Raw genomic sequence first — 24,010 nt, forward strand, 5'->3', positions numbered from 1 at the left:
GGGAGGGTGAGCGGGAGGAGGGAGGTGTATCTGGTGAGGAGTACGGATAGCGAATTGACAGACTGCGAGTTGCAGAGGACTTTGTCCGGCGCAACGTTGTATTTTGGATTCCACGCTTTAAATGGGCATTTTTAAGCACCGATATCAATAGATAGCACCATAAGTTTCATTTCTCTGTCTCTTCTATGGCATGTGTCCAACCTCTGAGCCATAAGACGTTTGCTTACTTTTCCACCCCCCTCTTAGCCCCCATATCTTAAGATTTTCCCTGAGCACACCCTTTCAACCGACCTTTACTCACTTCCCGGTGTGGTGACTGGAAGAGACTGAATTATTAATCAAAACAGTACCTGACAGCTCCCTTTTCTCTCCTATTCTATGAGCCTCCGGGGACACACCAGCAAGACCAAGGACGAGCCCCTAACATATACCTCGGACGGCCCGCCCAGCTCAACCCAGAGCGAATCTGGAGGAGAAAAGAAAGACCTATTCTCTGAACAAAGTCAAAAACCGCTTTCTGATAATAAACCACGTGTTTTTGGGAAATATATTCGGCCTCCTCGCCTGTTTATCAAACCCGCCCTCCCACAAGTGGTGTCAGAAGTGGGATCTAAAGGCGACATGGAGGCTGCATTAGCTAAAATGGCAGAAAACCAGGAACACCTGGGGAAGGTGATGGAACGCTTCCTGACAGTAGTAGAAGAGGATCGGGGAAAGCTGCAACAAGTGCTCACCGGGCAGAGTCAGACCCAGGGAGCAGCTATGGATAAGATTTCCGAGGCTCTTGGACAGCAGAGAGGACCCACCACCCTTCCGTCTATTGTCCTACAACGCTACGTGAGCGGAGAAGACCCTGATTATTTTTTCAATAATTTCGAGAGAATGGCCGCTGCCGCATCATGGCCACCGGATAAATGGGGCCAATATCTGGGACCTCTCCTGTCTGGGGACTTACAGGCGGCATACCAAGCAGCCACAGTTCAGGGGGTAGTACCTTTTGCCGACATAAAACGGTGCATTATGGAGAGGTTGGGGGTAGATGACGAGACCTACCGCCTGAAGCTACGACAGATGAAGGAAGGACGCCAAGAGACCCCTAGAGCATTGTATTTTAGGGTAAAAGACATGGCTGATCGCTGGTTAAAACCAGCCACTACAGATAAAGATGGAATCATGGCCAAAATATATTTGGAACAATATCTGTCCTCACTTCATCCACCCATTCAGAGGTGGGAGCGACAACAAGCTAATTTAACCCTCGAAACCGCAGTAGAAATTGCCAGTGTCTACAACAGGGCCCAGGAAATACACAAGGGGCGAGAGGAGTCCACAGGAAAGACGGGAGGCCCGGGAGTACATCGTCAGCCCCGTCCACCTTTAGTGAAGAAGCCCGAAACAGTTACCATAATTCCGGGGAACCCTGTTGTCAGACCTCCACCTACGGGTCCTCAATGTTTCCAATGAGGTGGGATGGGACATATTGCCCGGTTCTGTCCTCAAAAAGAAGAACCCATGGAGATCGGTATGGCTCGCAACTACTATTGTTTTCCCTCAGAAAGAAAACCCCCACCCTATCGTTGTACGGTATCTGTGAATGGACAGCCCGTGACAGCCCTGGCGGATACAGGGTGCCTTCACAGTGTAGTTCGACCACAAGACCTGGGGTCATGCCTCGGCCAAAGTGATGGGACCGTAGCCATACGGTGTGTTCATGGGGATACCAAACCATATCCCACCGCACAGGTACGGATACAACACGCCCAAGATCCAGGAACCACTTAAACCGTGGGACTCATTCCACGATTACCCGAGCAAGCTATACTTGGGAACGATTATCCAAAGTTATCTCAATTGTTACATGGCAACAAACCCGAAGAAGAAGACTGGTGGGCCACAGCACCTTTTTCACAGGATACTGATAAGGATTGGCCACCGTCAAAAATCAAGAAGAGCAGGAAACAAAGGAGAGCAGAGAAGGGAAATGGCTCATTGGTTCTACCGATTATCCAGGATGAGAATCCATGGGAAACCGACAGGAGTTTCCATGCGGCACAACGAGAAGATCCACTACTACAAGAAGCATGGAATAAGGCCTTAGAGAACGAAGACCCCCAACATGTATGTCCGTATTTTTTTTAAGAAACAGGGTCTATTGTACAGGAAAGGGAGCCCTACTCAGAATCCCCAGTTATTGATACCCGGTCCATTCAAGGATAAGGTGTTGTATCTAGCCCACAGTCACTTATTGGGAGGACACTTTGGGGTGGAGAAAACCGAAAAACAGATCATAGAACGGTTTTATTGGCCCGGCATATATCGGCATGTAAAGAAATACTGCAAAGAATGCCTGGTGTGCCAAAGAAACAATAGATACCGGCCTCCCAGAGCACCCCTCCAACCCCTACCCATCATAAGCGTACCTTTTAGTAGGATAGGTATGGACATAATAGGCCCTTTGTTAGCATCCCGCAGTGGTTGTCGTTATGTTCTGGTGGATTACGCTACCAGGTTTCCCGAAGCCATACCTCTACGTAGACCTGATGCCTCTATCATAGCTAAAGCCATGATAACAGTGTTTCCAGGGTGGGGTTCCCAAAAGAGATTCTGACCGACCAAGGGACTCCCTTTGTGTCTCGCTTAATGAAACAAGTCTGTGCGCTGTTAGGGGTGAAGCAAATCAGGACGGCTGCTTATCATCCGCAAACGGATGGGTTAGTTGAAAGGTATAATGCCACTATTAAAGACACCCTTAAGAAACTCCTAGCCTTAGAGACCCGAAAATGGGAGGACATGTTGCCTTTAGCCTTATTTGCCATCAGGTGTAAAGAACAAAAGAGCACAGGGTATTCCCCCTTTGAACTGCTATATGGTCATAAACCACGTACCTTTCTAGAGATGGCCCAAGAGAGATGGGAAACAGAACCTAATGATGGCAGGCCATTGACCGAATACATTTCTAATCTACGTACTCACCTAGGTCAAATAAGGACCATTGTAAGGAATAACTTAGAGAAAGCCCAGGTAACCCAGAAAGGACAATATGACAAGGGGGCTAACGTCAGGAATTTTGAAATAGGGGATTCAGTGTTACTAATGATGGCTTCGTCAGATCATAAATTATTGGGACAATGGCAAGGTCCGTACACTTTCATTAAAAAGATCTCTCCTGTGACCTATCAGGTTGAGACCGATCCAACTAGACATGTCTCTCAGATTTATCATGTGAATTTGTTAAAGAAATGGGAAGGTCCCATACCCGCGGATGTAAACACGGCGGAAGCATCCGTTCCCCTCTATTACCAATGTATAGATGCTGGTCTTCCACCTGACCTACTAGGCAAACTGGTAAAAGTACTAAGTCCGGTACAGGATGTATTTTCCTCATCACCTGGTAGGACCACACTCTTGGAACATGCTATAAAAACAAACCCCGGGAAAAGGGTACGCCTTAGGCCCTACTGTATCCCTGAGGCTCGTCGCCAAACCATTAAAGATGAAATACAAAAGATGTTGCAGATGGACATAATTGAGCCCTCTGTAAGTGAGTGGAACTCACCCATCGTCCTTGTACCGAAGCCAGACGGCTCAGTACGGTTTTGTATTGACTTCAGGGAGGTCAATAAGATCTCGGAATTCGACACATACCCCCTTCCCCGAGTGGACGAAATGGTTGAGAGAATAGGGAAGGCCAAGTATATCAGTACCTTGGATCTGTGCAAAGGGTATTGGCAGATACCCCTCAGAGAACGAGACAGAGAGAAGACAGCCTTCTCTACTCCTGATGGATTATACCAGTTCAAAGTACTACCCTTTGGATTACACGGAGCTCCAGCCACGTTTCAGAGAGCTATGAATGTGATACTACAACCTCATGAAAGATATGCTGGGGCATATATTGATGACATAATCATATATAGTGATACCTGGGAACAACATTTGGTACATCTCTTCCAGATCATACAAAGCTTGGGACGATACGGGCTAAAAATTAATCCTGCTAAGAGCCATCTAGCGGCCCAAACTGTCCGATATCTCGGATATCTGTTAGGAGAGGGAGTGATAAGATCTCAAACCTCTAAACTAGCTGCCATTTCCCAGATACCGTTGCCTCAAACAAAAAAAGATCTCAGAGCTTTCCTGGGATTGCTAGGGTACTATCGTCTGTTTATTCCAAGATTCTCCCAGATTGCAGCCCCTTTGACTAACTTACTCCAGAAAACCGTCAAGACAGAGGAAATATTAAGACACCCTACTAGGGAAATTGTATGGGCTTTTGAGACTTTGAAAACATCTCTCACATCTGAAACGGTTTTAGTTAGTCCTGACTATTCTTTACCCTTTGTCCTTCAAACCGACGCATCCGATCAAGGAATAGGAGCTGTCTTGTCACAAGAAACACCCCAGGGCGAAAGACCTATCCTATATATAAGTCGTAAGCTTTTTCCCAGAGAGAAAAATTATGCTACCATAGAGAAAGAGGCCTTAGCCATCAAGTGAGCAATAGACACACTACGATACTATCTTGAGGGCTGGGAATTTATCTTATACACAGACCATGCCCCGTTAGAATGGCTAGCTAGGAACAAAGGTAATAACGAGAGAGTATTGAGATGGTTTTTGTCACTTCAACCCTATAGATTCCAAACTAAGCATCGGAAGGGCAGCGAACAGGGAAATGTAGATTACCTGTCGAGGTTTCCCCAAATTCAGAACCCCAGTAGAAAGACAGCAAGGGAAAGGGGATGTGAGGAGGACGACGGAGGGCTTACCTTCGGGTCACCCTGGAAAGAACACTCCGGCGTCCTGGGTCAACATAATGCATCCTGGGAGTGGAAGGAGGAATCAAGCCGACAACAACCAACGGTCCCGTATGCTGTCTCTTCACAGAGAGACTACGATGAGACACCGGAAGGGGGCGGAGATGAACCCGGAAGGGATTATGCTATTCCAATGATAGGAGGACGAAACAGGAAGGAGTCGTCGGTGACCAATGGCGGAGAAGTAGTAGGAGCGAAGGAGAGCAGAGACTTCGGAATACCCGGCGAGAACGACGCGGAAACCCAGGAAGACACGGAGGCTGAGGACGACCGGGAAGAAGACGAGGAACATACCGAACAGTGGACTGAGGAGTGGTGGAGCCCACCGGAGGAGGCTGGAGAGCGGCCGCAACTCAGGAGAGTTGCGGCGGAGCCGGTGAGTCCTAAGGCCTCAGGGGACAAGGGGGAGGGTAAGCGGGAGGAGGGAGGTGTATTTGGTGAGGAGTACGGATAGCGAATTGACAGACTGCGAGTTGCAGAGGGCTTTGTCCGGCGAAACGTTGTATTTTGGATTCCATGCTTTAAATGGGCATTTTTAAGCACCGATACCAATAGATAGCACCATAAGTTTCATTTCTCTATCTCTTCTATGGCATGTGTCCAACCTCTGAGCCATAAGACGTTTGCTTACTTTTCCACCCCCCTCTTAGCCCCCATATCTTAAGATTTTCCCTGAGCACACCCTTTCAACCGACCTTTACTCACTTCCCGGTGTGGTGACTGGAAGAGACTGAATTATTAATCAAAACAGTACCTGACAGCTCCCTTTTCTCTCCTATTCTATGAGCCTCAGGGGACACACCAGCAAGACCAAGGAGGAGCCCCTAACATCTACCTTGGACGGCCCGCCCAGCTCAACCCAGAGCGAATCTGGAGAAGAAAAGAAAGACCTATTCTCTGAACAAAGTTAAAAACCGCTTTCTGATAATAAACCATGTGTTTTTGGGAAATATATTCGGCCTCCTCGCCTGTTTATCAAACCCGCCCTCCCACACTCTTCTTATGACGTATAGGGTTTCCTGTGCATTCAGATCACAAACTTCATAAAGAAACTCTGAGAGGACTTCCTAGTGTTGCAAGTTGGGGGAATAAAGTTGAATATTTTAATGTCTAGATTAATTATTTGCCAGGTTTGAGAAAAAAAATGCAGTTGGCTTCCTTCCAATGGTGCCTAAGGTGGAGAAAGGTAGAAAGGATTGTGCATATGATGGACAAACAGTGACAATGTTTTGCTAATTAGGAAACTTGCTGTTGTCGCTGATGGTCATTTCTTGTGGTCATTGGGTAGTTGGGATAGAATGTTATAAAGCAGAAGGTGTAGCCCTGCCAGAGAGAGGTCTCTGCCTGAGATGGTTGATTATCACATTGTTACGTGTATTTGTAAAGCGCACTATCACCCAAAAGGGTACCCTGGCTCTGAGCAGTTGTGTGTCTGGCCCTACCTATGGTAGGTTGGTTAATTGAAATGCCAGGTCTTCAGCTTCTTGCGGAATTCAAGATGAGATGAGACAGCTCCGCTGTGGACTGGGAGCTTGTTCCATGCTTTAGGAGCATTGTAGGAGAATGCACGTCCTCCTGATCTAGTTTTGTGAATGCATGGGATTTATGCGGGTAGTTGTCGAGCAGAGGTATCTGGGTGGTTGGTGGAAGGAGATGCGACTGTTTAGGTAGGTGGGGCCTGATTTGTGTACTGTCTCGAATGTGTGTGAGAGGAGTTTGAATTAAGCAGGTTTATGTATCGGGAGCCAGTGTAGTTCCTTGAGGTGTCGTGTGATGTGAGTTCTGTGTGGGAGATTGAGGTCTGGTTGCCGAAGGTTTTAGCTATGGATAATGGATTGAAGAAGTAAGATTCAAAGAGTTTCGGGCAAGCGTGGTGATTGAGTGTCAGTGTTTGCCATTATATTACACCATGCCAGTTTTCACGATAAGAAATAAATTGCATGGTGAAGGACAGTGTACGGTTAGGGCAGGCAGAGGCAGTGGAATTAATGTTGAAGTGGCCTATTGGTGCCCCACAACTAATCTTCTTAAAACCAGAGGTAAATGGTGGAAGATGCACTGCTTGCTCCCTGTCAGAGAAGTAGGATTTGAGCCAGTTGTTATCTGTGTTGGTTATTCCGACTGTCCTCAGCTGGTCCAAAATGTTCTCCCAAAGATGAGACTGAGTGGCCCAGAAGAATAACCACTGCTCTTTTTCCTATACCCAAGTTGGATTTATCAAATTCCACCACCTCTAATAGGGCCACCTCAATGCTGAAGCTCTTACGGCAACATTGTTCACATTTTGAGACTTACTTTTTCCTTCTTACTTAAACACTTTTTTGGAGTGCATGTGTTTTCCAGCTATCTCCTTCATGTGCTCCTCTCTCCCCTGCTCTCTCTCATCCATGTGCTCTTCTCGCCCACCCCACCCCTCCTCTCAGCTCTCTTTTATTTATTTTTCTATAAGCATGTTCCTATGTTTTCTAGCTGTATGCCTTGTGTACTTCTCTACCCCTCCGGTTCCGTATCCATTCCTCCATGTGCTTCTCTTCTCCGTGATAATCTCTCTGTCATCCGTGTTTCTCTCCCCGGTCTGCATTTTGTGTGTCTCCCTCTCTCTGTCTGCCTCGCTCATGGTGCCACCCCCCTCTGTGCTGTTGGTCTCCTTCCTACCCTGCGCGCTCTTCTGTTACTTCCCCACAGCTGCCCCCAACATCAGCTGTGATTTTTTTTTTAATTAGCGCTTTTGTACACAGTTGTAAAAAAAAAATTATTAATTCAAGTGGCGTCTGCCAGCTTACATCAGTAAATAGAAAATTAAAGTAAATAGGGCCTTTGTCATTAGATTTGCTCATGCGTTTAGTGGAATTACGCAACTGCCTTGAAGCCTTTATTTTTAGGTTGAGCCTGGGCAGCTCATGCTCTGCGAGGCATGTTAAATTCAAGTATGCACTTGAAGCCCCTCCCACCCATATTTATCATTGGCTTGTGTCACTGTCCTTCGTAAATGCTGGCTTCTGATTCGTAAATAGGATTGTTAGTCCCTCTTTAGTACCACCTTGTCTTAATTTTTAGCCTACCATGAGGACTGGCTCTTTTACTTTGGTTGTTACAGGGTACGTATAATTTAGTCTGTAAACACTATTTTCTTTAATTAGTTTTCTCTTGCTGCAGGTACGACGTGCGTTCCTGCAACATTCAGCGCGTCATGCGCACTTTCACGTTCGCTTTTACAAAAAAAGCATTTGTCTGTCAACTTGACAAACAAATGCTTTTTTTTGGGTAAAAGCTCCCCATACAGCCTTTCCCTTTAATACCGGCAGAGGACCTTTCTTTAGACACGGCTCGTCTAAAGAAAGAGGCGTGGCCTCTATTAAGGTGAAAGCGCAGCATGAGGCGCTTGTAAACAAGCATTTGCAATGCAATAGGTCTCGCATTTTAGAAACTTTGACCTATTGGTATTGTAAATGACAGTGCCTTTTATTATTGCAGTCGGTTTTTTAAACACATAAATAAATGGCATTGTCATTTACAATGCCAATAGTCAAAATCTCGCAATTGCGAGACCTATTGCATTGCAAATGCTTGTTAAGTTTACGGTGCTGTGCAGCGTCCCAACGCTATTTATTTCCGCCAAAAGACCTGCTAGCTTTGCTAATGCCTGTTCAGTTTACTGGCTATTGTTTAAATTTCATTTATGTGGTACTCATTGGACTGAGCATTTTATTTTTGTGCATTATAGTTTTGCTGTTATTTTTATTTCCCATTATTAAATATAAAAAGAATGCCCCATTGTTGCGAAAACCTCGACCCGCACCAGTAATTCGATAATAATGGTAATTTCTTAAATACGGTTCTTGTGTTGCATGTCTCCTATACAGGTGGACGCCCGAAACATCGACGGCAGCACCCCGCTCTGTGATGCGTGTGCCTCTGGCAGTCTGGAGTGTGCGCAGCTCCTTCTAGCTCATGGAGCCAGAGTGAACCCTCCTCTCTTCACAGCCTCCCCACTCCATGAGGCCTGCATGAGCGGTGAGCCTTCCATGCTTCATGTCTAAATGTAGGCCTAGGTCTCACGGTTTGCCACGTGTTCAAAGGAAGTGGTTCTTATACAGCAGGGCAGAAGACAAATGCTGGCCTCTGCTGCCTCAGTTGTATCAGAAATCAAAAGCCAAGTGTAACACGAAAATGTTATAAAATAATGCTCAAAAAGCAACTCACCAAGCACAAACAAGTTTAAAATAAAATATGTTAATACATTTTTTTGAATACACTGTAAATCTAAAATACTTGTACTGTTGTATTTGTGACGTGTGACCAAAACATATTGACAAATACTATGCTATTGGACTAGTATTATTTAGGAAAGAGGTTGTATTTTTGATAAATATGATGCTTTTTCATTTTGTAATAACTAAATCATTGTAGCTCTTCTAACGCTTTTGTGGAATGAAGTAATTCTACTGTATTGTCAGACTTTCTACATTTGTAAATGCACCTCATGATTATTGAATTGCTCTGTAAATCAGCATTGGGATACTATATTTGGGGAATGCATAATATTTAGTACGACTAAGGGCAATTTAAATGTGTGCAATACTTGGTATATCAGGCCCAATGTTCTTTACTACAGTACAATCGAGCAGTTACTTCTACCCGCAAATTCCTTACTTTGGAATATTCCCAGGTGCTGATCTTGAACTTGTTCCTGATTTTTCAGGTACATTTTTTTCTCTTCAAATTTATATCCAGTACGCAAGGGAGCATGTCCCCTCCTAAAACTACAGGGTTTAAGTCTTGTAGGGACTATCGCAAGCTAATGACTGTGAGAGAACCCTACGAGTTGTGTCTCTGGTGTTTGGGGTCGGACCACAAATTCATGTACTGTGAGAAATGCGCCCTTATGCACCCGAAGACAATCCAGGCCAGTGAAGCCAAGCTGTACGTCAGCACTGTAGGAAGTTGCTTAAGGGCTGCTCCTGCTCGAAGTCAAGGACACATACTTGTTCCTGCTCTTGGGTCCTGTCTCACAACAGATCATCATTGCAGTCCTAGTCTTCGATGAAGTCTAAATCCAACAAGAAGCAAAAGAGGTCTGAGTGAGGCTTGTCCTAGTGTAGTGCCTCTCCACCTGACAAGTCACAAGGACATCAAGGTGCCCCGCGGTCTTGCTCCCGGTCCTCTATCGAAGAGCTGATTCCTCAGCTGGTTCCGATGCACCCCAAATTCCTGGGTCTGCCGGTGATGCTATAGTAGATGGAAGCATTTAACCACGCCATTCTCTGCATCTTCGGCACCCTACTGGCTTCCTCTTGCATGCCACTGGAACCCATGGATCCACAAGAGTCCTTCAGTTGGGTTACTGCTGGAGGATCCACCATCAGCACCGTCTGTGCCCCCTGAATCCACTTTGGGTTCCGCCCAGACTCTGGAGGGACTCCACGGCCGGCACCACGATCCATGCTGGTTACTGCTCTGTTGACGTCAGCACCAGCACCGGAGGAGGACATTGACCTGATTGTCCTGTCCAACTCAAAACCGAATCTGTCTCGACCTTGGCAAAACACTGCATTCTGGCTCAAATTCCATGAACCCAGCCCCAATCCATTTAGGCTGTTATTGGACAGTGCCTTTGTCTAGGAACCATCCCTAGTCCGCCAACAACTGTTCAGATGAGACTCTGATAAGAGCCAGCTTGCTTTTGGTGATGATGATGGTGATGAAGGGTCTGGCGGGAATGAGTTCTCCCCCAATATGATGATGACAATTTTTGTCTGGAACTAAAAGAGGCCAGTGGGTTGGCCACTTTCCTAGACACATAGCTGGTTTCTCTCCCTGGCCCTTCCACAGAAGAGTCTGCGTCATTCGCTACATCATTAGATGAGCAGCAGAAGTCTGTATCTGGAGCTGCCTTCTGTTGAGGTAAAAACCAACATCTTTGTGGAACTGTTACACCCAGGGCAATCCTCCTCTTAACTCCTACCGCCATCCAGTACCCTACTGCCATCCAGCAAGGCCCTAACCGATTCCCTCATGAGTACTTAGTCAAAATCCTGCTCTTGCTCACCTGTAAATAGATAGGAGGCATGTTGTCACCAACCCGCTGCGGGTGACCCTGCCTTCATAATGTTGCACCCTACTCTGGAGAGTATAGTAGTGGCCTTCACTAAAACTTTTAACCCCAATTATTTTCCTTCTACCCCTGTGGACAGGGAGTTGAAAAGAATAGGGGCATTTGGGAGAGGGAGCGTACTAGCCCCGGCCCTTTTCTCATTATACATCAACAGGGTGATCAACTACTTCGAGCAACACCCCACCGACGCTCCCAAGCTGGATGGTAAATTGATCCCGCTGTTGATGTTTGCAGATGACACTCTATTAATCTCAAAGACACAACAGGGATTACAAAAATCCATTGATGTATTTGAGGTTCTCTGGTAAATGTAAGTAAGACCAAGTTCATGGTCCTTCACAAGTCTAAATATATAAGAGGAAATGTGTAGACGATCCGGGTCAAATTAGAACAGACTAAGGTTTTTTCGTACCTAGGTATAACCCTTGCATCAAAGCTAGATTGGAAACCGCACACTACCCAGCTGGTTACAAAGCACGCACAGCTAATTGGAGCACTAACAAAAGAGCTTCACCTCTCCTATACCAGGCCAATAATACCAGCACTCAAAATTTACGATGCAAAGATAGGAACAGCAATTCTTTACGGGGCGGAATTGTGAAGATTCAGTAACCTCACCCTGCTGACTAGTGCCCAAAATAAGTTTTTACGAGTAATCACAGGTCTTCCTGTATCAACCCCGCTGATCCCCCTTTTCTATGACCTAGGTGTCCAACGTTTGGAGGATATGGCCCGATACAGACCAGTGGCATACTGGAGGAGACTGTGGGTTACCCCAAATCTCTCACAGTATGCTCGGGCATTTATGGATGTCAGAGGAGCAGATAAGGCGTAAAAAATTCCCTGGATGCGGGAGGTTAAGGTAATTTACTCCGCCATGGGCCTAGCCAGTCTATGGGAAGACCCAACAGCACATACCTTCCCCCCTAAGAAAACCTTAAGAGATCTATACTGGAGTATGGTCTCCGTGAAAAGATTTGGTTCATGTATTGGTCCGTCACTAACTGCGGATTTTATGGAACTTAAAGACTCGCCTGTGTTTGAAAGCTATTGGGACTGTATTACTGTTGTGGAGGACAGAAAGAAATACCATCAATTTAGGGTGGGCACACTACCTATTAATTCCTTCGTTGCTAAATGGAGAGAAGGCCTTAACCCTAGTTGTCCTTTCTGTCCTACACATCGGGAAAGTATTGGGCATATTTTATTTATTTGTCTAGAGTATAAAGATCCTAGGCGGTCCTGGCTTAAACCTATTTGTTTACAGCTGGGCCTTCGGGCAGGCGGTGAGGCTTTGCGGCTTCTTAAAACTAACACCTCCCAACCTGTGACTATTGCTGTTGCAAAATTCCTTCATTGGATGTGGATAATCCGTGCACGTAAATTACGCTTTTTGTGAATATTTTAGATTTGTATAGCCCCTTTTTATATCATAAGCCTTTTAAACATTTTAAACGTTTTACTTATAATGGGATGTGTACTTATAACTGAAGTTAATAAGCATGTTACACTCCATGATGGATTACATTTTTTTTTTTTTCTCTATTATATGGGTCGGTCTAGAATTTTGTAACACAGTTCTGGTGTGGCTTTTAAACAATGTTATGAAATCTTTTATACTATATCCCTCCTGAAAGAACCCCTTTTTTGTCTTTTAAAATTGTTAAATATTTTAATGATGTCTTTTATGATTGAAAATCGAAATAAAGACTTTGAATTGAATTGAAATTGAGAGGGATCTTTTCTCCGGTTGCCTCACCCTCATGTCAGTCAACTCCAGCTGTTTGCTGGGAATTTACTCCCATGCCTTATGAGACTCAGTCACTGAGATATTACAAGCAGTCCCAGAGAACATGTATCCCATATTGGCACATCTGGTTAGTCCCGGACACAACTAACTGTTTAGGCAGAGTTGTTGGCACCATGCGTGGATGAGATCTACAGGGTTCTTGGGTATGTTCAGGCATCACTGATGGGTATGCCTTTTGACAGAGCTTGCATCTTTGGAGAGAAGGACGACTCCGCCCTCGACAACTTCAAAGGGAGTAGAGCTACTGTGTGCTCCCTTGGTCTCTCCCCAAATGCAAGGCAGTATCCCCAGCAATTTTGTCATTTTTTAGACTTCACTAGGGGTTTTGCTTTCAGAATGTGTCAAGCCCCACCACCATAGAGAGGGTTGCGTAACCCAGTGTTGCTGGCAATATTTCCTATGCCGAAAAAAGGCAGATGCCTTCACCCTATTTTAGATCTCAGTTGACCACTCAATTTCTTCCTGCAGGACAAATTCAAGAAACTCACTTTGGAACTAGGTTCCTTCTTCCCTGGATCGAGGAGTCTGGATGGCAGTGTTGTACCTGCAGGAGTCCTATTTAAATATTCCTGTACTGCAGGCACACGGCTGCTATCTGTGGTTCAAGGTGGGCATGAGCATTTTCAGTTTGTTGTGCTCTCTCTCATCCTCACCATTACCTCTTGAGCAGCCCACCATCGGGGGTCTTCCTCTACTTTGGCAACTGGCTGTTGAAGGCAGGCTTGCCACAGTCAGTCATTGACTACCTTCAGATGATGGCAAACCTCCTTACGTCGCTGGGGTTCATAATAGGTATGCCGATGTCACACCTGCCTCCTTTGCAGAGGCTCCCTTTTATCAGAGCAATCCTGGATAAGGTGCACTTTCAGGCCTTTCCCTCTGGATCAACAAGTTCATGCCATTCGGGCTGTGATCCCAATGTTTCAGCCTTGGTCCCGACTCAGTGAGGGTGTTTCTGAGGCTTCTTGGCATATTGGTCTTTTGTATCCTGCTCATCGGCCATGCCATATGGCACACGTGGGCATTCGGGTATAGGAGGAGACTGAACAAGATCTGCAGTGATGGCTACTAGACCACAATTTAAACAGTGGTAGACCCCTCTCTTTGCTCTATCCCTAGCTGACAGTGGTCCCTGCTGGGCTGGGGCAGTCATTTGGGCAAAGTAGAGATCAGAGGACTCTGGTCTCTGGTGGGAACTCACCTCCACATCGCTGGAGTTGCTGGTCATCCGCTTGGCGTTGAAAGTCTTCTTGGCGTTCATCAAGAGAAGGCTGATTCAGGTCCTCATGAACAGCACCACTGTCAGGTGATATTGCAGCAAGCAGGAGGAGGTGCAGTCCTAGGCTTTGTGCCATGCAGCCCCATGCCTCTGAGTCTGATTGTATTGTCAGTGCATCTCCCTCATCATACAACACCTGTCAGGTTCTTTAAATGTAAGGATGGACGAACTCAGCCAGTGACACCTATTTAATCACAAATAGCAATTACACCTGGTGGTGGTGAAGGTATCTTCCCACAATGGGGAGAACCCTTGCTTGATCTCCTTGCCACAGCCAAACACGCAGTGTCAACACTTGGGCATTGGAGTTCCTGAAAAGGCTTTCACTCTGAGATGCATTCCACTTGGAGTGGAGCATGAGTGTCCTGCATGCTTTTCCGCCACTGCCTCTCCCGCCCTGAGATCTAAAGACGATCAGGAGTGACCAAGCCCAAGTCATCCACCTGCCTCCAGATTTGCCCCAGAGCATGTGGTTCCCAGAACTTCTGGGCATGAGCATCTGTCCTCCGATCAGACTGCTGTTTTGGGAGGACCTTCTGTCGCAGCAGCAGGGCACGGCCCTCAACCCTGGCCTGTACAATCTACATCTCCATGCATAGAGATTGAGTGATGGCAGTTGACTGCAGTCAGTCTGCTTCCTGAAGTAGAAGATATCATCTTTGCAGCCAAGAGTCTCTCACCAACAACTGTTTACTCCAGATTTGGGACAGGTTTGTAGCTTGGTGAGGCACCCATACCACAGACTTGTTGCAGGCCAGACTTTTAGATGTATTACTGTTTTTGTCTTTGTCCCAGCAAGCACCTGCAGTGCCACAGTTATAGGTTTTCCGTCAGCCCTGTCGGGCCAGTGACATTGTTGTAGAAAGATTGTCAATATTTTCTTCCCGTTACCATCCTCCAAATAGTTCTACAGGGTAGTGTGCTTATTGCCTTTGATATGGGAATGTGGGCAGCAATTTATTGCACTTTATACAGAGCTATGTATTGTACACACAGTGCATTTGTTCCAAACTATTATGCAGTCTCTAAAGGCGTCACCTGTTTTTTTAGTCTTCAAGTGACCCTCATAATCAATGGAAAAACTGGTTTTATGCTATTCAGACTAATTTAGGAGCCTCTGGAGCTCAGACCAGAGAGGAAGAAATAGTTACTACTGCATTCTTTTGGGTTTGAGGGCAGAGTTCTATTTAAACATATTCCAGATTTAGATCCTAACACAAGTGAACGTTTAGATGAATACCAAAGCAAACTGAGAGCGTAGATTCCTACATTTCAGCACTTAGAGGACTTATAGCAGATTGTCAGTTTGGAGAGTAAAGTGATTCATTGGTGAGAGACCATTTATTAAGCCACTGTTGGGACTGAGGTATACAGAAAAAAATGTTTCTATGGGGATCCATTACTTGAAGAAACAATTCGCACAGCAGCGAGTTTTTAAATGTTCTAGTGGTCTGTGAAGGAACTGGATGAGAAAAATAAGGTGTAATCAGTTGGGGCAATAGAGATAAAAAATGCCAAGTTGTCAAAGAATAACAACAAGAGTAATGCTTTTTTTAAGCAGAGAATATTTGTTTTCATTGTGGTTATCCGATGCATGTGAAAGTAGGTTGACAATGTTTTGCGCTAAATGTTACTTGCAGGACATGTATTAAAGTAGGACATAAACCAAATTGTGTCAAAACTCCAAGCAATCTGCAGAGAGGGTTAACGTTGTGGAGGATAAGTGCATGGTTAATACAGTTCAGAGTTAACTGCAAGATATGATGTTGGTGATGGTAGTGATGAGGATGATGATGTGAAATCATTTGTGGATCCATATATGGATAAAGTAGTTGATACCAAATCTCTGAATCTTCGGGTTGATTTTGGAGCCACGATTACCAAAGAGTTGTTTGAAGAAACTTGGGGTTAGAACTGCAGTTTGCGCTCCAGTTTCTTAGGAAAAGGGAGAAGCATTGAGCCATAGGACTAATTTGAGGATGTTTTGGGGTTCAAATATGGGCAAATTCAAGGGAAGATATATGTGGCAATTAAAAAACTAAACATACTTAGTTGGAATCCCCAAGGTTTGTTAGGTATTGTGTTTAGACCAGGGACAAAGGAGCAAGTTTTGGTTGTTCAGAACGGTTTGTTGGACAAATTCTCTAGAGTTATTGATGACCCTCTCGGTAGAATCACTGGTTTTAAACATAAAATCAGTCTCAACGAGAGGAAGACATACCTGTTAAACACACACTAAGAAGTGTGCCTTTTAGCCTAAAGACTGATTTAGAAACTCATCATAATATTTTATGTGAACAGGGTATTATTGAACCCATTGAATCCTCACTCTGACTTTCTCCATTGGTCGTGGCTCGAAAGAGGTCAGGGGAACTCGGAGTATGTGTTGATCTTAGAAGTATCAACCGTGAGTTGTGGATTGAATCACATCCTTTGCCTAAGATATGTGAGATCTTGACTATCTTGAGTGGAGCTTGTTGGTTTTCCAAGCCAGGTCTGGTGGCAGCTTATCATCAGATGGAATTAAAACCAGAATCTCAAGATTTCATAGCTTTTGTATCTTGATTTGGAAGGTATCAATTCACTTAAACGCCTTTTAAGCTAGTGTCTGCGGCTTAAATATTCCAAAGAATAATAGATCAGATAATTCAGGATATCAAGGGAGTAATAGTATTCCAAGATGATGTGTTGTTTTTTTCTTCTAGTAGTAAGGAACATGACAGGGTATTAGCACAGGTGTTAATGGTCTTTCCACACAGATGAGTTGTGCTATGCAAGGATAAATGTGAATTTCTGAAAGAGATAGTCAAAAATCTATGGCATGTAGTGTCAAAATATGGCATTTACCCACAACCAGTTTTAGTTGAGTGTATCAAGAATTCTCAGCAACCCCAGGACAGAACTAGTTGAAAGTCATTTTAGGACTGTGTGAGTTGTATTCAAATTGCTTGCCTTAATATGCCTCACATATGGAGTGTTTGAGGAAAATGTTAATGAAAGATGTTGAGTTTGTTTGGAATCAGGACTGTGAGAAGGCTTTTCAATGGGTTAAAAAAGATTGGTGCTAGAGATCTTAAGGCTTACAATCCTTCCTTAACTCGTACTATCACAATTGGTGAAGTAATGTAGGGTTAGGTGCTGTTTTGGCTCACGAAAGTGTCAATGGTGAGTCCACAGTGGGTTATGATTCCAGAGGTTTGGGTAGGTCAGAGATGGCATATTCGATCATTGAAGAAGAATTGCATGGTTGTGTGTGGGCAGTAGAGATGTTTAAAGCATATTTGTGGGCTAAGAAATATTCGATTTTTACAGAGCACAAACCACTGACTTATGCTCAGTGAGAGAAATGTGAAGAGTTATACTCCATGGATTGCTTGAATATCCTCTAGGCTATGGAAGTAAAAAATTTGACATTTTACACATCAAAGAGGGGAAAGTATTTGCCCAATATCCCATGGGAGATGCAGTGGGAAGTGTGATAGATGATGAGGTGGTGAAAGAAGAATCGGAATCGTGCTTCATTGCTACCATGGATGCGGAGAGAAGCCTTTGAATCAGATGTTGTTTTTAAAAGAGATAGTGAGGTATTAACATGATGTTTGACCAAGTGCGGGATAGCTGATGTGGGCAGTATAACCTTTTGTAAGTTTGTTGAAGCGGAATCTTATCATGTGTGGTCATGAGGGACCTTTAGGTGCTACATTGACCAAACATAGTTGTGGTCAAATTTATGGTAGCCAGCAATGGATAAAGAAGTTGATGAGGTGGTTAATAATTATTATTATTTGTGTGCCAGTAGTGAGAAAGGTATTGTTACAAGAGTGCCACCAATGACAGAATTAGAATTACCAAGCAGAGCGTGGGAAACATTTTATTGATCTGTTGGGTCCATTAATGCCTTGGATGTGTGGCATAAATATGCCATTGTTTTAAAGGACTTCTATTTTAAGTCACCTTAAGTTAGATATATGGTGGAAATGAATAAAAGAAGTATTATTTAATTTCTAAAATATGTGTTTTCAAGAGAAGGAGTTCAACAGCATTGATTGTGGAATAATAGGGTACAGTTTGTGAGTCAGGAAATGGATGAATTTCTTAAGAATGTTGGAGTTGAGCATCTGAAGAGCTCCTTTTATCACCTCCAAATGAACAGTTTGTTTGAAAGGAGGAATCAGGTGGTGCCCAGTGTATTAAATGGGCTGTTTCTTACAAATGGGAAATATTTAATGTTGTTAGAACTATGATATGGCTCTGTCGTTGTACACCCCAATTCTAGTACAGCAGTTGCTCCAGTTCAGTTGTTGAAAGGGCGGAAACTGGTTTTGAAAGTTTGCCCCACCTGGATAAGAAAGTTGCTTAAATGAATGTTTAGGATACATTTGAAGTGGATGAGGATGTGAGGCCCAAAGCTGAAGTTGCACAATGTAAGCAAAAGGAAGATTTTGATTAGAGAAATAGAGTGAAGCAACATTTTTCATTCAAAGGTGATAATGTGGTCGTATCAGGAAACCAGGACATATTTTCAAAGGGAATACTATATTTGGTGAACCTGTGGTGATTCACAAAAAATATGTGGATGGTATACAGTGGTGGAATATAAACAAAGTTGTCATACTGTCTGAAGACGAGATGAGAAAGAGGAGAGACACTGAGAGTCAGTTGAAATTTGGGGGAAAACACAAATGTGAGTAAAAATTTTGTTGTAGGAGTTTGAGAAGAGGTTTTATACCGATACCCTTTAGGGACTGAATATCTGCTTTTTAATCCTGTTGTGTAGAGATACAGTGTAAAATGTCTTGATGTGTTGCAGAGGTCTTTTGTTTTTGCTATTTTGTGTTCTGGGTGAAACATTTGTTTGTATACTTTGGTCTTTTTTTGTTGCTGTTTTGTGGAGGTGTTTTATTTTTGCCATTTGTGTATAACTGTTTTGGAAAAGAATAGCCAATGTTGTATTTTTATTGGAGCAGTTGCTCTTACTCATGTATTCTGACAAACAGTTTCAGTTCTACTTTCTAATTGGAATGTCAGTATTTTAATGTGAGTCAGTCAGTTTATTCCTGTCTGCTGTTAGATGGTGATGCTGGTGGCTTGCTGTATTTACATTGGAAATAAATTTCGGACTTCCATAACTGACCTGGAGCCAGATGTCACTTCTGTCTGTGGATACCATATTCGGTCCACATGTTTCCTCCCAAACCCTTCGGGATTCCACAGCACAACCTTAATTTGGTCCTTTCTTTCTATTTTAGCCATTACACATCTGTCGCCTGTGTCTTCTGACATTAAAGACAGTCTTTCTCATCGCTAATACCTCAGCTAGTCACATGAGTGAGGTTCAAACTTTGTCAGTCCTGCTGCCCTACACCACATTCTTTCAAGACATATCTATGCAAAGGACTAGAGTGGCCTTTCTACCAACAGTTGTGACTCCATTTCACATCAAACAATCCATCTCTCATTCGACGTTGCTTCCTCCACCCCAAACTCAAAGGAGGAGTAAAGACTCCATTGCTTGGACTGCACGAGAGCACCCCGGTTTTACATTGATCATAACAAAGAACATTGAATGGGTTATCAGCTCTTTGTAGGGTTTTCTGGGGCTAAAGAAGGCAAGGCAGTGTAGAAGAGTGGCTTATTGAGGTGGATAGACCCCTTCATCAAGATCTATTGTCCAAAAAGCAGTCTCCTGAAGGATTAGACACTCACTCCATCAGGGCCAAGACTGCTACCACTGCGAGTGGCTGTCCTGGTTATTTGTCAGGCTGGTATGTGTGCATCAGTGCACACATTCACAAAGCTTTATTGCCTTGACAGGCAGGTCTGACAGGAAGGGCATTTTGACTGTTCAGGGATTTGTGCTTGGATCTGAGTCATTCCACATACCCTCTACCAGGGGAGGTACTGTTTTGGTAGCTATTCAAAAGTAGAAGATTCTGTGGTTTTAGTGTCCCTCAGAAAAACAAGTTACTTACCTTTGATAGCGCTCTTTTTGGTAGATACTCCTAAAAGAAACTGAGGCTCCGACTGCCACTTCCAGGGCACAACAAAGTCGATGGGGAGGCGTACAGCACCATTTACTGGTTATGCTGAAAAATATTCTAGATCCAATCTGGCGCCTGGGGATATTTTAAGGGTATGGAATCTGCTGTGAAATAGAGTAATTACCAGAAAGACTATCACTAAAAGAAACTTGTTAGTTAGATCCTTCTTTTTTCTTTGGAGTGAATTGCTCGTAAAAGATGTGCAGCTATTGAAACTTAAAATGTTCAGGTAAGAGGCACTAGACAGTCCTCTTACGATGGGGTGATGTGGTCGAACAACTTATGACCTGTAGTTTGGTGGGCAACTGCTTGGAATTCATCCTTAGTGGTGCCTGAGTGGTTCTTGATAGGCTGATTAGACGCACGTTGGCCCAGTGAAGTAGTTAAGGAACCAGGGCTTGTATAACTGTTTGGGAGTTTGTGGGGATGGAATGAATGGTTTCATCTTGCAGAGGAGCCTAAGTTGTTTTTAGAAGTTGTTAGTGCGATTTTGTTGACTTAGTAAATAAACTAAGACAAGTGCTACACTTAGTGAAAGAGTATTATATAAACCTAATGTCTGTGCTTTATAGCCAAATTTGAATTTGTCCTGTTGGCTCCACTTACACTGTATGTCTTTTTTTGGGACAGCTGTCTCCTTTGATCCAGACAGTGCAGTAGTTAAAAAGAGTGTGGTTAGATCAAGGAACACCAGTAATGTAAGACAGTTCTAGAGTGTCAAGATACATTTGCGTTGGGCTCCTTACCAGTTGTTTTTGATGACTATATTGTTAACAAATGCTGCAGTGTTTAAAGTTATTCTTTTATCCCTGGAATATATAAAATGAGGAGATTGATGGGTTTTTTCAAGACAACATTCTAAAGTTGATTTCTGCTCTTGACGTGCACCTTCTGTTTAATAAGAGTTTGCTAGTCCTAAGAAGGTGTAACCTCTATGACTCGCTTTGTTACCTCTGTGAGTGACTCTGGTGAGCCACAGTCATGACGGGAGCTGTAAAAGAAAGCTGGTGACACTTGTTTACAACCATGTCAGTTCTTTGCAGTTATCACTTCTTGTCACTCCAGAAGTATTTTGTGAGGGACGAGGCAATGACCTGTCTTCTCACCTACTCTGTGCCATCCTAGGAAGCTGTGAGATGCTGAATATTTGAAAATAGAGGGTTCAAGGGAAAAGGACCTACATCGTTTGGTTGCTGCTGCCAGCATCTGATCTGCATAAGAACTTAAAGCAAATTACACATATAGGTTTCATAGAGCCAGGGGAGTTGATGCTCTGGGTAGAGGAATTCACAGTCTTTCTCCCCCTGCTATGGGAACCTAGCTACTGGTGCCCCTTCAGCAGCTCCTTCCCTCCTGACATTTAATCAATCATTTGTAAAGTGCAGCACTGTCACCCCTAGGGGTATCTGAACGCTGAGGATGCCGTATCCTAGTCGAAAACCCAGGTCTTGATTCTCTTTCTGAAGTCGCACTGAAAGGGTGCAGTTCTGAGGTGGAGAGGCAGGCTGTTCCAGATCTTGGTGGCTGCATGGGGTGAGGGCGAGGGCAAGGGAGGAGGAACTAAGGTGTCTGGAGGGTTGATAGAAATTCAATTCAGCCTATGGTTGATGTAGGATGGTCCTTGACTGTGAAGGGCTTTGTAGGTGTGAACTTCTGATTGGGGAGCCAATGGAGGACTCTGTGATGGGGGGTGATGTGCAATCCACTTGGGCAGTCCAGGATGTGTCTGGCTGCTGTGCTCTGTATGGTCTAGAGTTTTCTTAGGAGCTGGGTGGAGATGCTGGCAGAGAGAGTGTTGCCGTAGTCGAGGCCCCTGGTGCTCTTGTGTTAGTTGAGATCCATCTGAAGATTCTGCAAAGCATTGGGAAGCAGTAGGAGGCGAGTGCGTTGATCTGTTGTTTCATGGTTAGTTGGCTGTTGAGGATGATCTCCAGGTTGAGCACGTGGTCTGTTGGTGTGGGGGTTGGTCCAAGTTCAGCTGGCCACCAGCTGTGGTGCCAGGCGGAGGTGTTGGTCCCAAAAATCAGTACTTCTGTCTTGGCAGAGTTTACTTTGAGGCAGTTGTCTTTCATCCAGTTGGCTACGTTGCTCATGGCGCTGGAGAAATTGTGTTTGGCGTTGGTGGGGTCCCTGGTGAGCGAGAGGATGAGTTTAGTGTTGTCTACATGAGAGGTTATGTTGAGGCTGTGGGCTCTGACGGCATCTGCGTGGAGGGTCATATAGGTGTTGAATAAGGTGGGGCTTACTGATGATCCTTGTGAAATGCCGCAGATGATGTCCTTGGGTGTGGAGGTGAAGGGAGGGAGCTGGATGCTCTGTGTGCGTCATGTAAGGAAGGAGGCAATACACTTTAGAGCGTTGTGCTGTATGCTGATGTTGTGGAGTCTGTTGATGAGGGTGTTGTGGGAGACGGTGTTGAACGCAGCAGAGAGGTTGAGGAGAATCAAGGCCACGGTTTCTCCACGGTCGAGGAGAGTTCTGATGTCGTCTATGGCCGCTATCAACACTGTCTCAGTGCTGTGGTTGGCCCAGAATCCAGATAGTGAGGCGTCCAGTAGGTAGTTGTATTTCAGGAATTCAGTGTGTTGGTGGTTAATGGCTTCCTCTAGTACTTTGGCTGGGGATAGGAGCAGGGAAATCGGTCTGTGTTTTCTGAGGTTGGTGTGGTCGGCGGAGGGTTTCTTTTGGAGAGATCTGACTATTGCATGTTCCCACCTGTCTGGGAAGGTTGCTGTGTAGATGGAGGTGTTGAGGATATTGGTGAGTTCTGTGCTGATGGGGTTCGCCCCGAGGTTGAAGAGGTGGTGGGGGCACAGGTCTGTGGGCGCTCCAAAGTGGATAGAAGAAATGATGGCTGTGATGGTTCAATGGTTGGGTGAGGTTGAGGGTGGGGGGGTTGAGGGTCGAAGTTGTAGATGGCGGCAATTTTGCTGTGGAAGTACTCTGAGAGGGTGTCTCAGAGTTCTTGGGATGGGTGGATGGTGTTCACTGTGGCTGTTGGGTTGGAAAATTCTTTGATTATTTTGAAGAGCTCTTTGGTGCGGTTTGCTGCGGTGTCGATTCAGGCAGTGATGGCTGCTCACTTGGCTTCCTTGGTGTGCTGGTGCAAGTTGCGGAGGGCTGTTTTTACAGCCTCATTATTTGAAAGAAGGATGGAGTATATCGGGGGCACGTGTTTTCTGCACCCCTGAAGTCTTCTGCGAATGCAGTTGCTTTTCTGCATGCATGTAATCTCACCAGATTATTGGTATGTGATATCCCACCCTCTTGACGTGTGATGGCACTGCCCTCATGTCATTTACAGTCTTCTGACCTCTGGCATGTTCTAGTTAGAGCCTTGCTCTTGGTGATTGTAGCCCTGGCTGTAAGTAGTAATGCACACTGGGCATATGATGGCAGCACCCATGGCAAATGAAGGCTTCGCTCTTGACATGATTGGCAAAGTACCCTGGAATATTAAGGCTGCAGCCCTGCCATTTGATGACTTCACCCTAATTATCAGAAGACTGTGGCCTTGGCATGCATGTAGTGGAAGATCACTACAAACTGTGAATGCTGTAACACAGCCTTGCAAAAGCAACATCCCTGGGATGTGATGTCTGCACTAGGCCTGAGCGGAGCTCATGGCGTTTCACTCTGCGGAATTCTGCATGGTTTCCGAAAAACACTTCCCAATTCCACAGACTTCCGCAAGCTGCGGAGTTGGATCAGCCACCCCTAATTTCAGGATTCCCAGGCTCCACTCTTCGCTATCACGCACCCGGGTGATTTGAAAAGTCTCTCTTTAACTTGCTTCATGATGATTGCTCAACTGCCCTTCCTGCCCCCTCTCTGCTTTCCCAGGATTTCCTCCTGCTGGTAAACCTACTGTTGCTCATGCATTTTGCACTGTTAGGCCTGACGCTTCCGCTCCCTCTGGTGCAGATTGCAGGCAGCCAGGGAGAGAGA

At 44.8% G+C, this 24,010-nt stretch overlaps 1 protein-coding gene across 1 annotated transcript in view; it reads left to right on the forward strand.

Annotated features, from left to right (window-relative positions):
* Positions 1-24,010, forward strand: part of ASB13 (ankyrin repeat and SOCS box containing 13) — a 205,276-nt gene that overhangs the window by 135,947 nt on the left and 45,319 nt on the right. The window contains exon 3 of the mRNA XM_085653572.1: positions 8,681-8,831. Coding sequence (XP_085509698.1) covers positions 8,681-8,831 — 151 coding nt within the window. The remainder of the gene's footprint in view (positions 1-8,680; positions 8,832-24,010) is intronic.

The sequence above is a fragment of the Triturus cristatus genome, chromosome 4_1, assembly GCF_964204655.1.
Source record: "Triturus cristatus chromosome 4_1, aTriCri1.1, whole genome shotgun sequence".
Taxonomy (NCBI): Eukaryota; Metazoa; Chordata; class Amphibia; order Caudata; family Salamandridae; genus Triturus; species Triturus cristatus.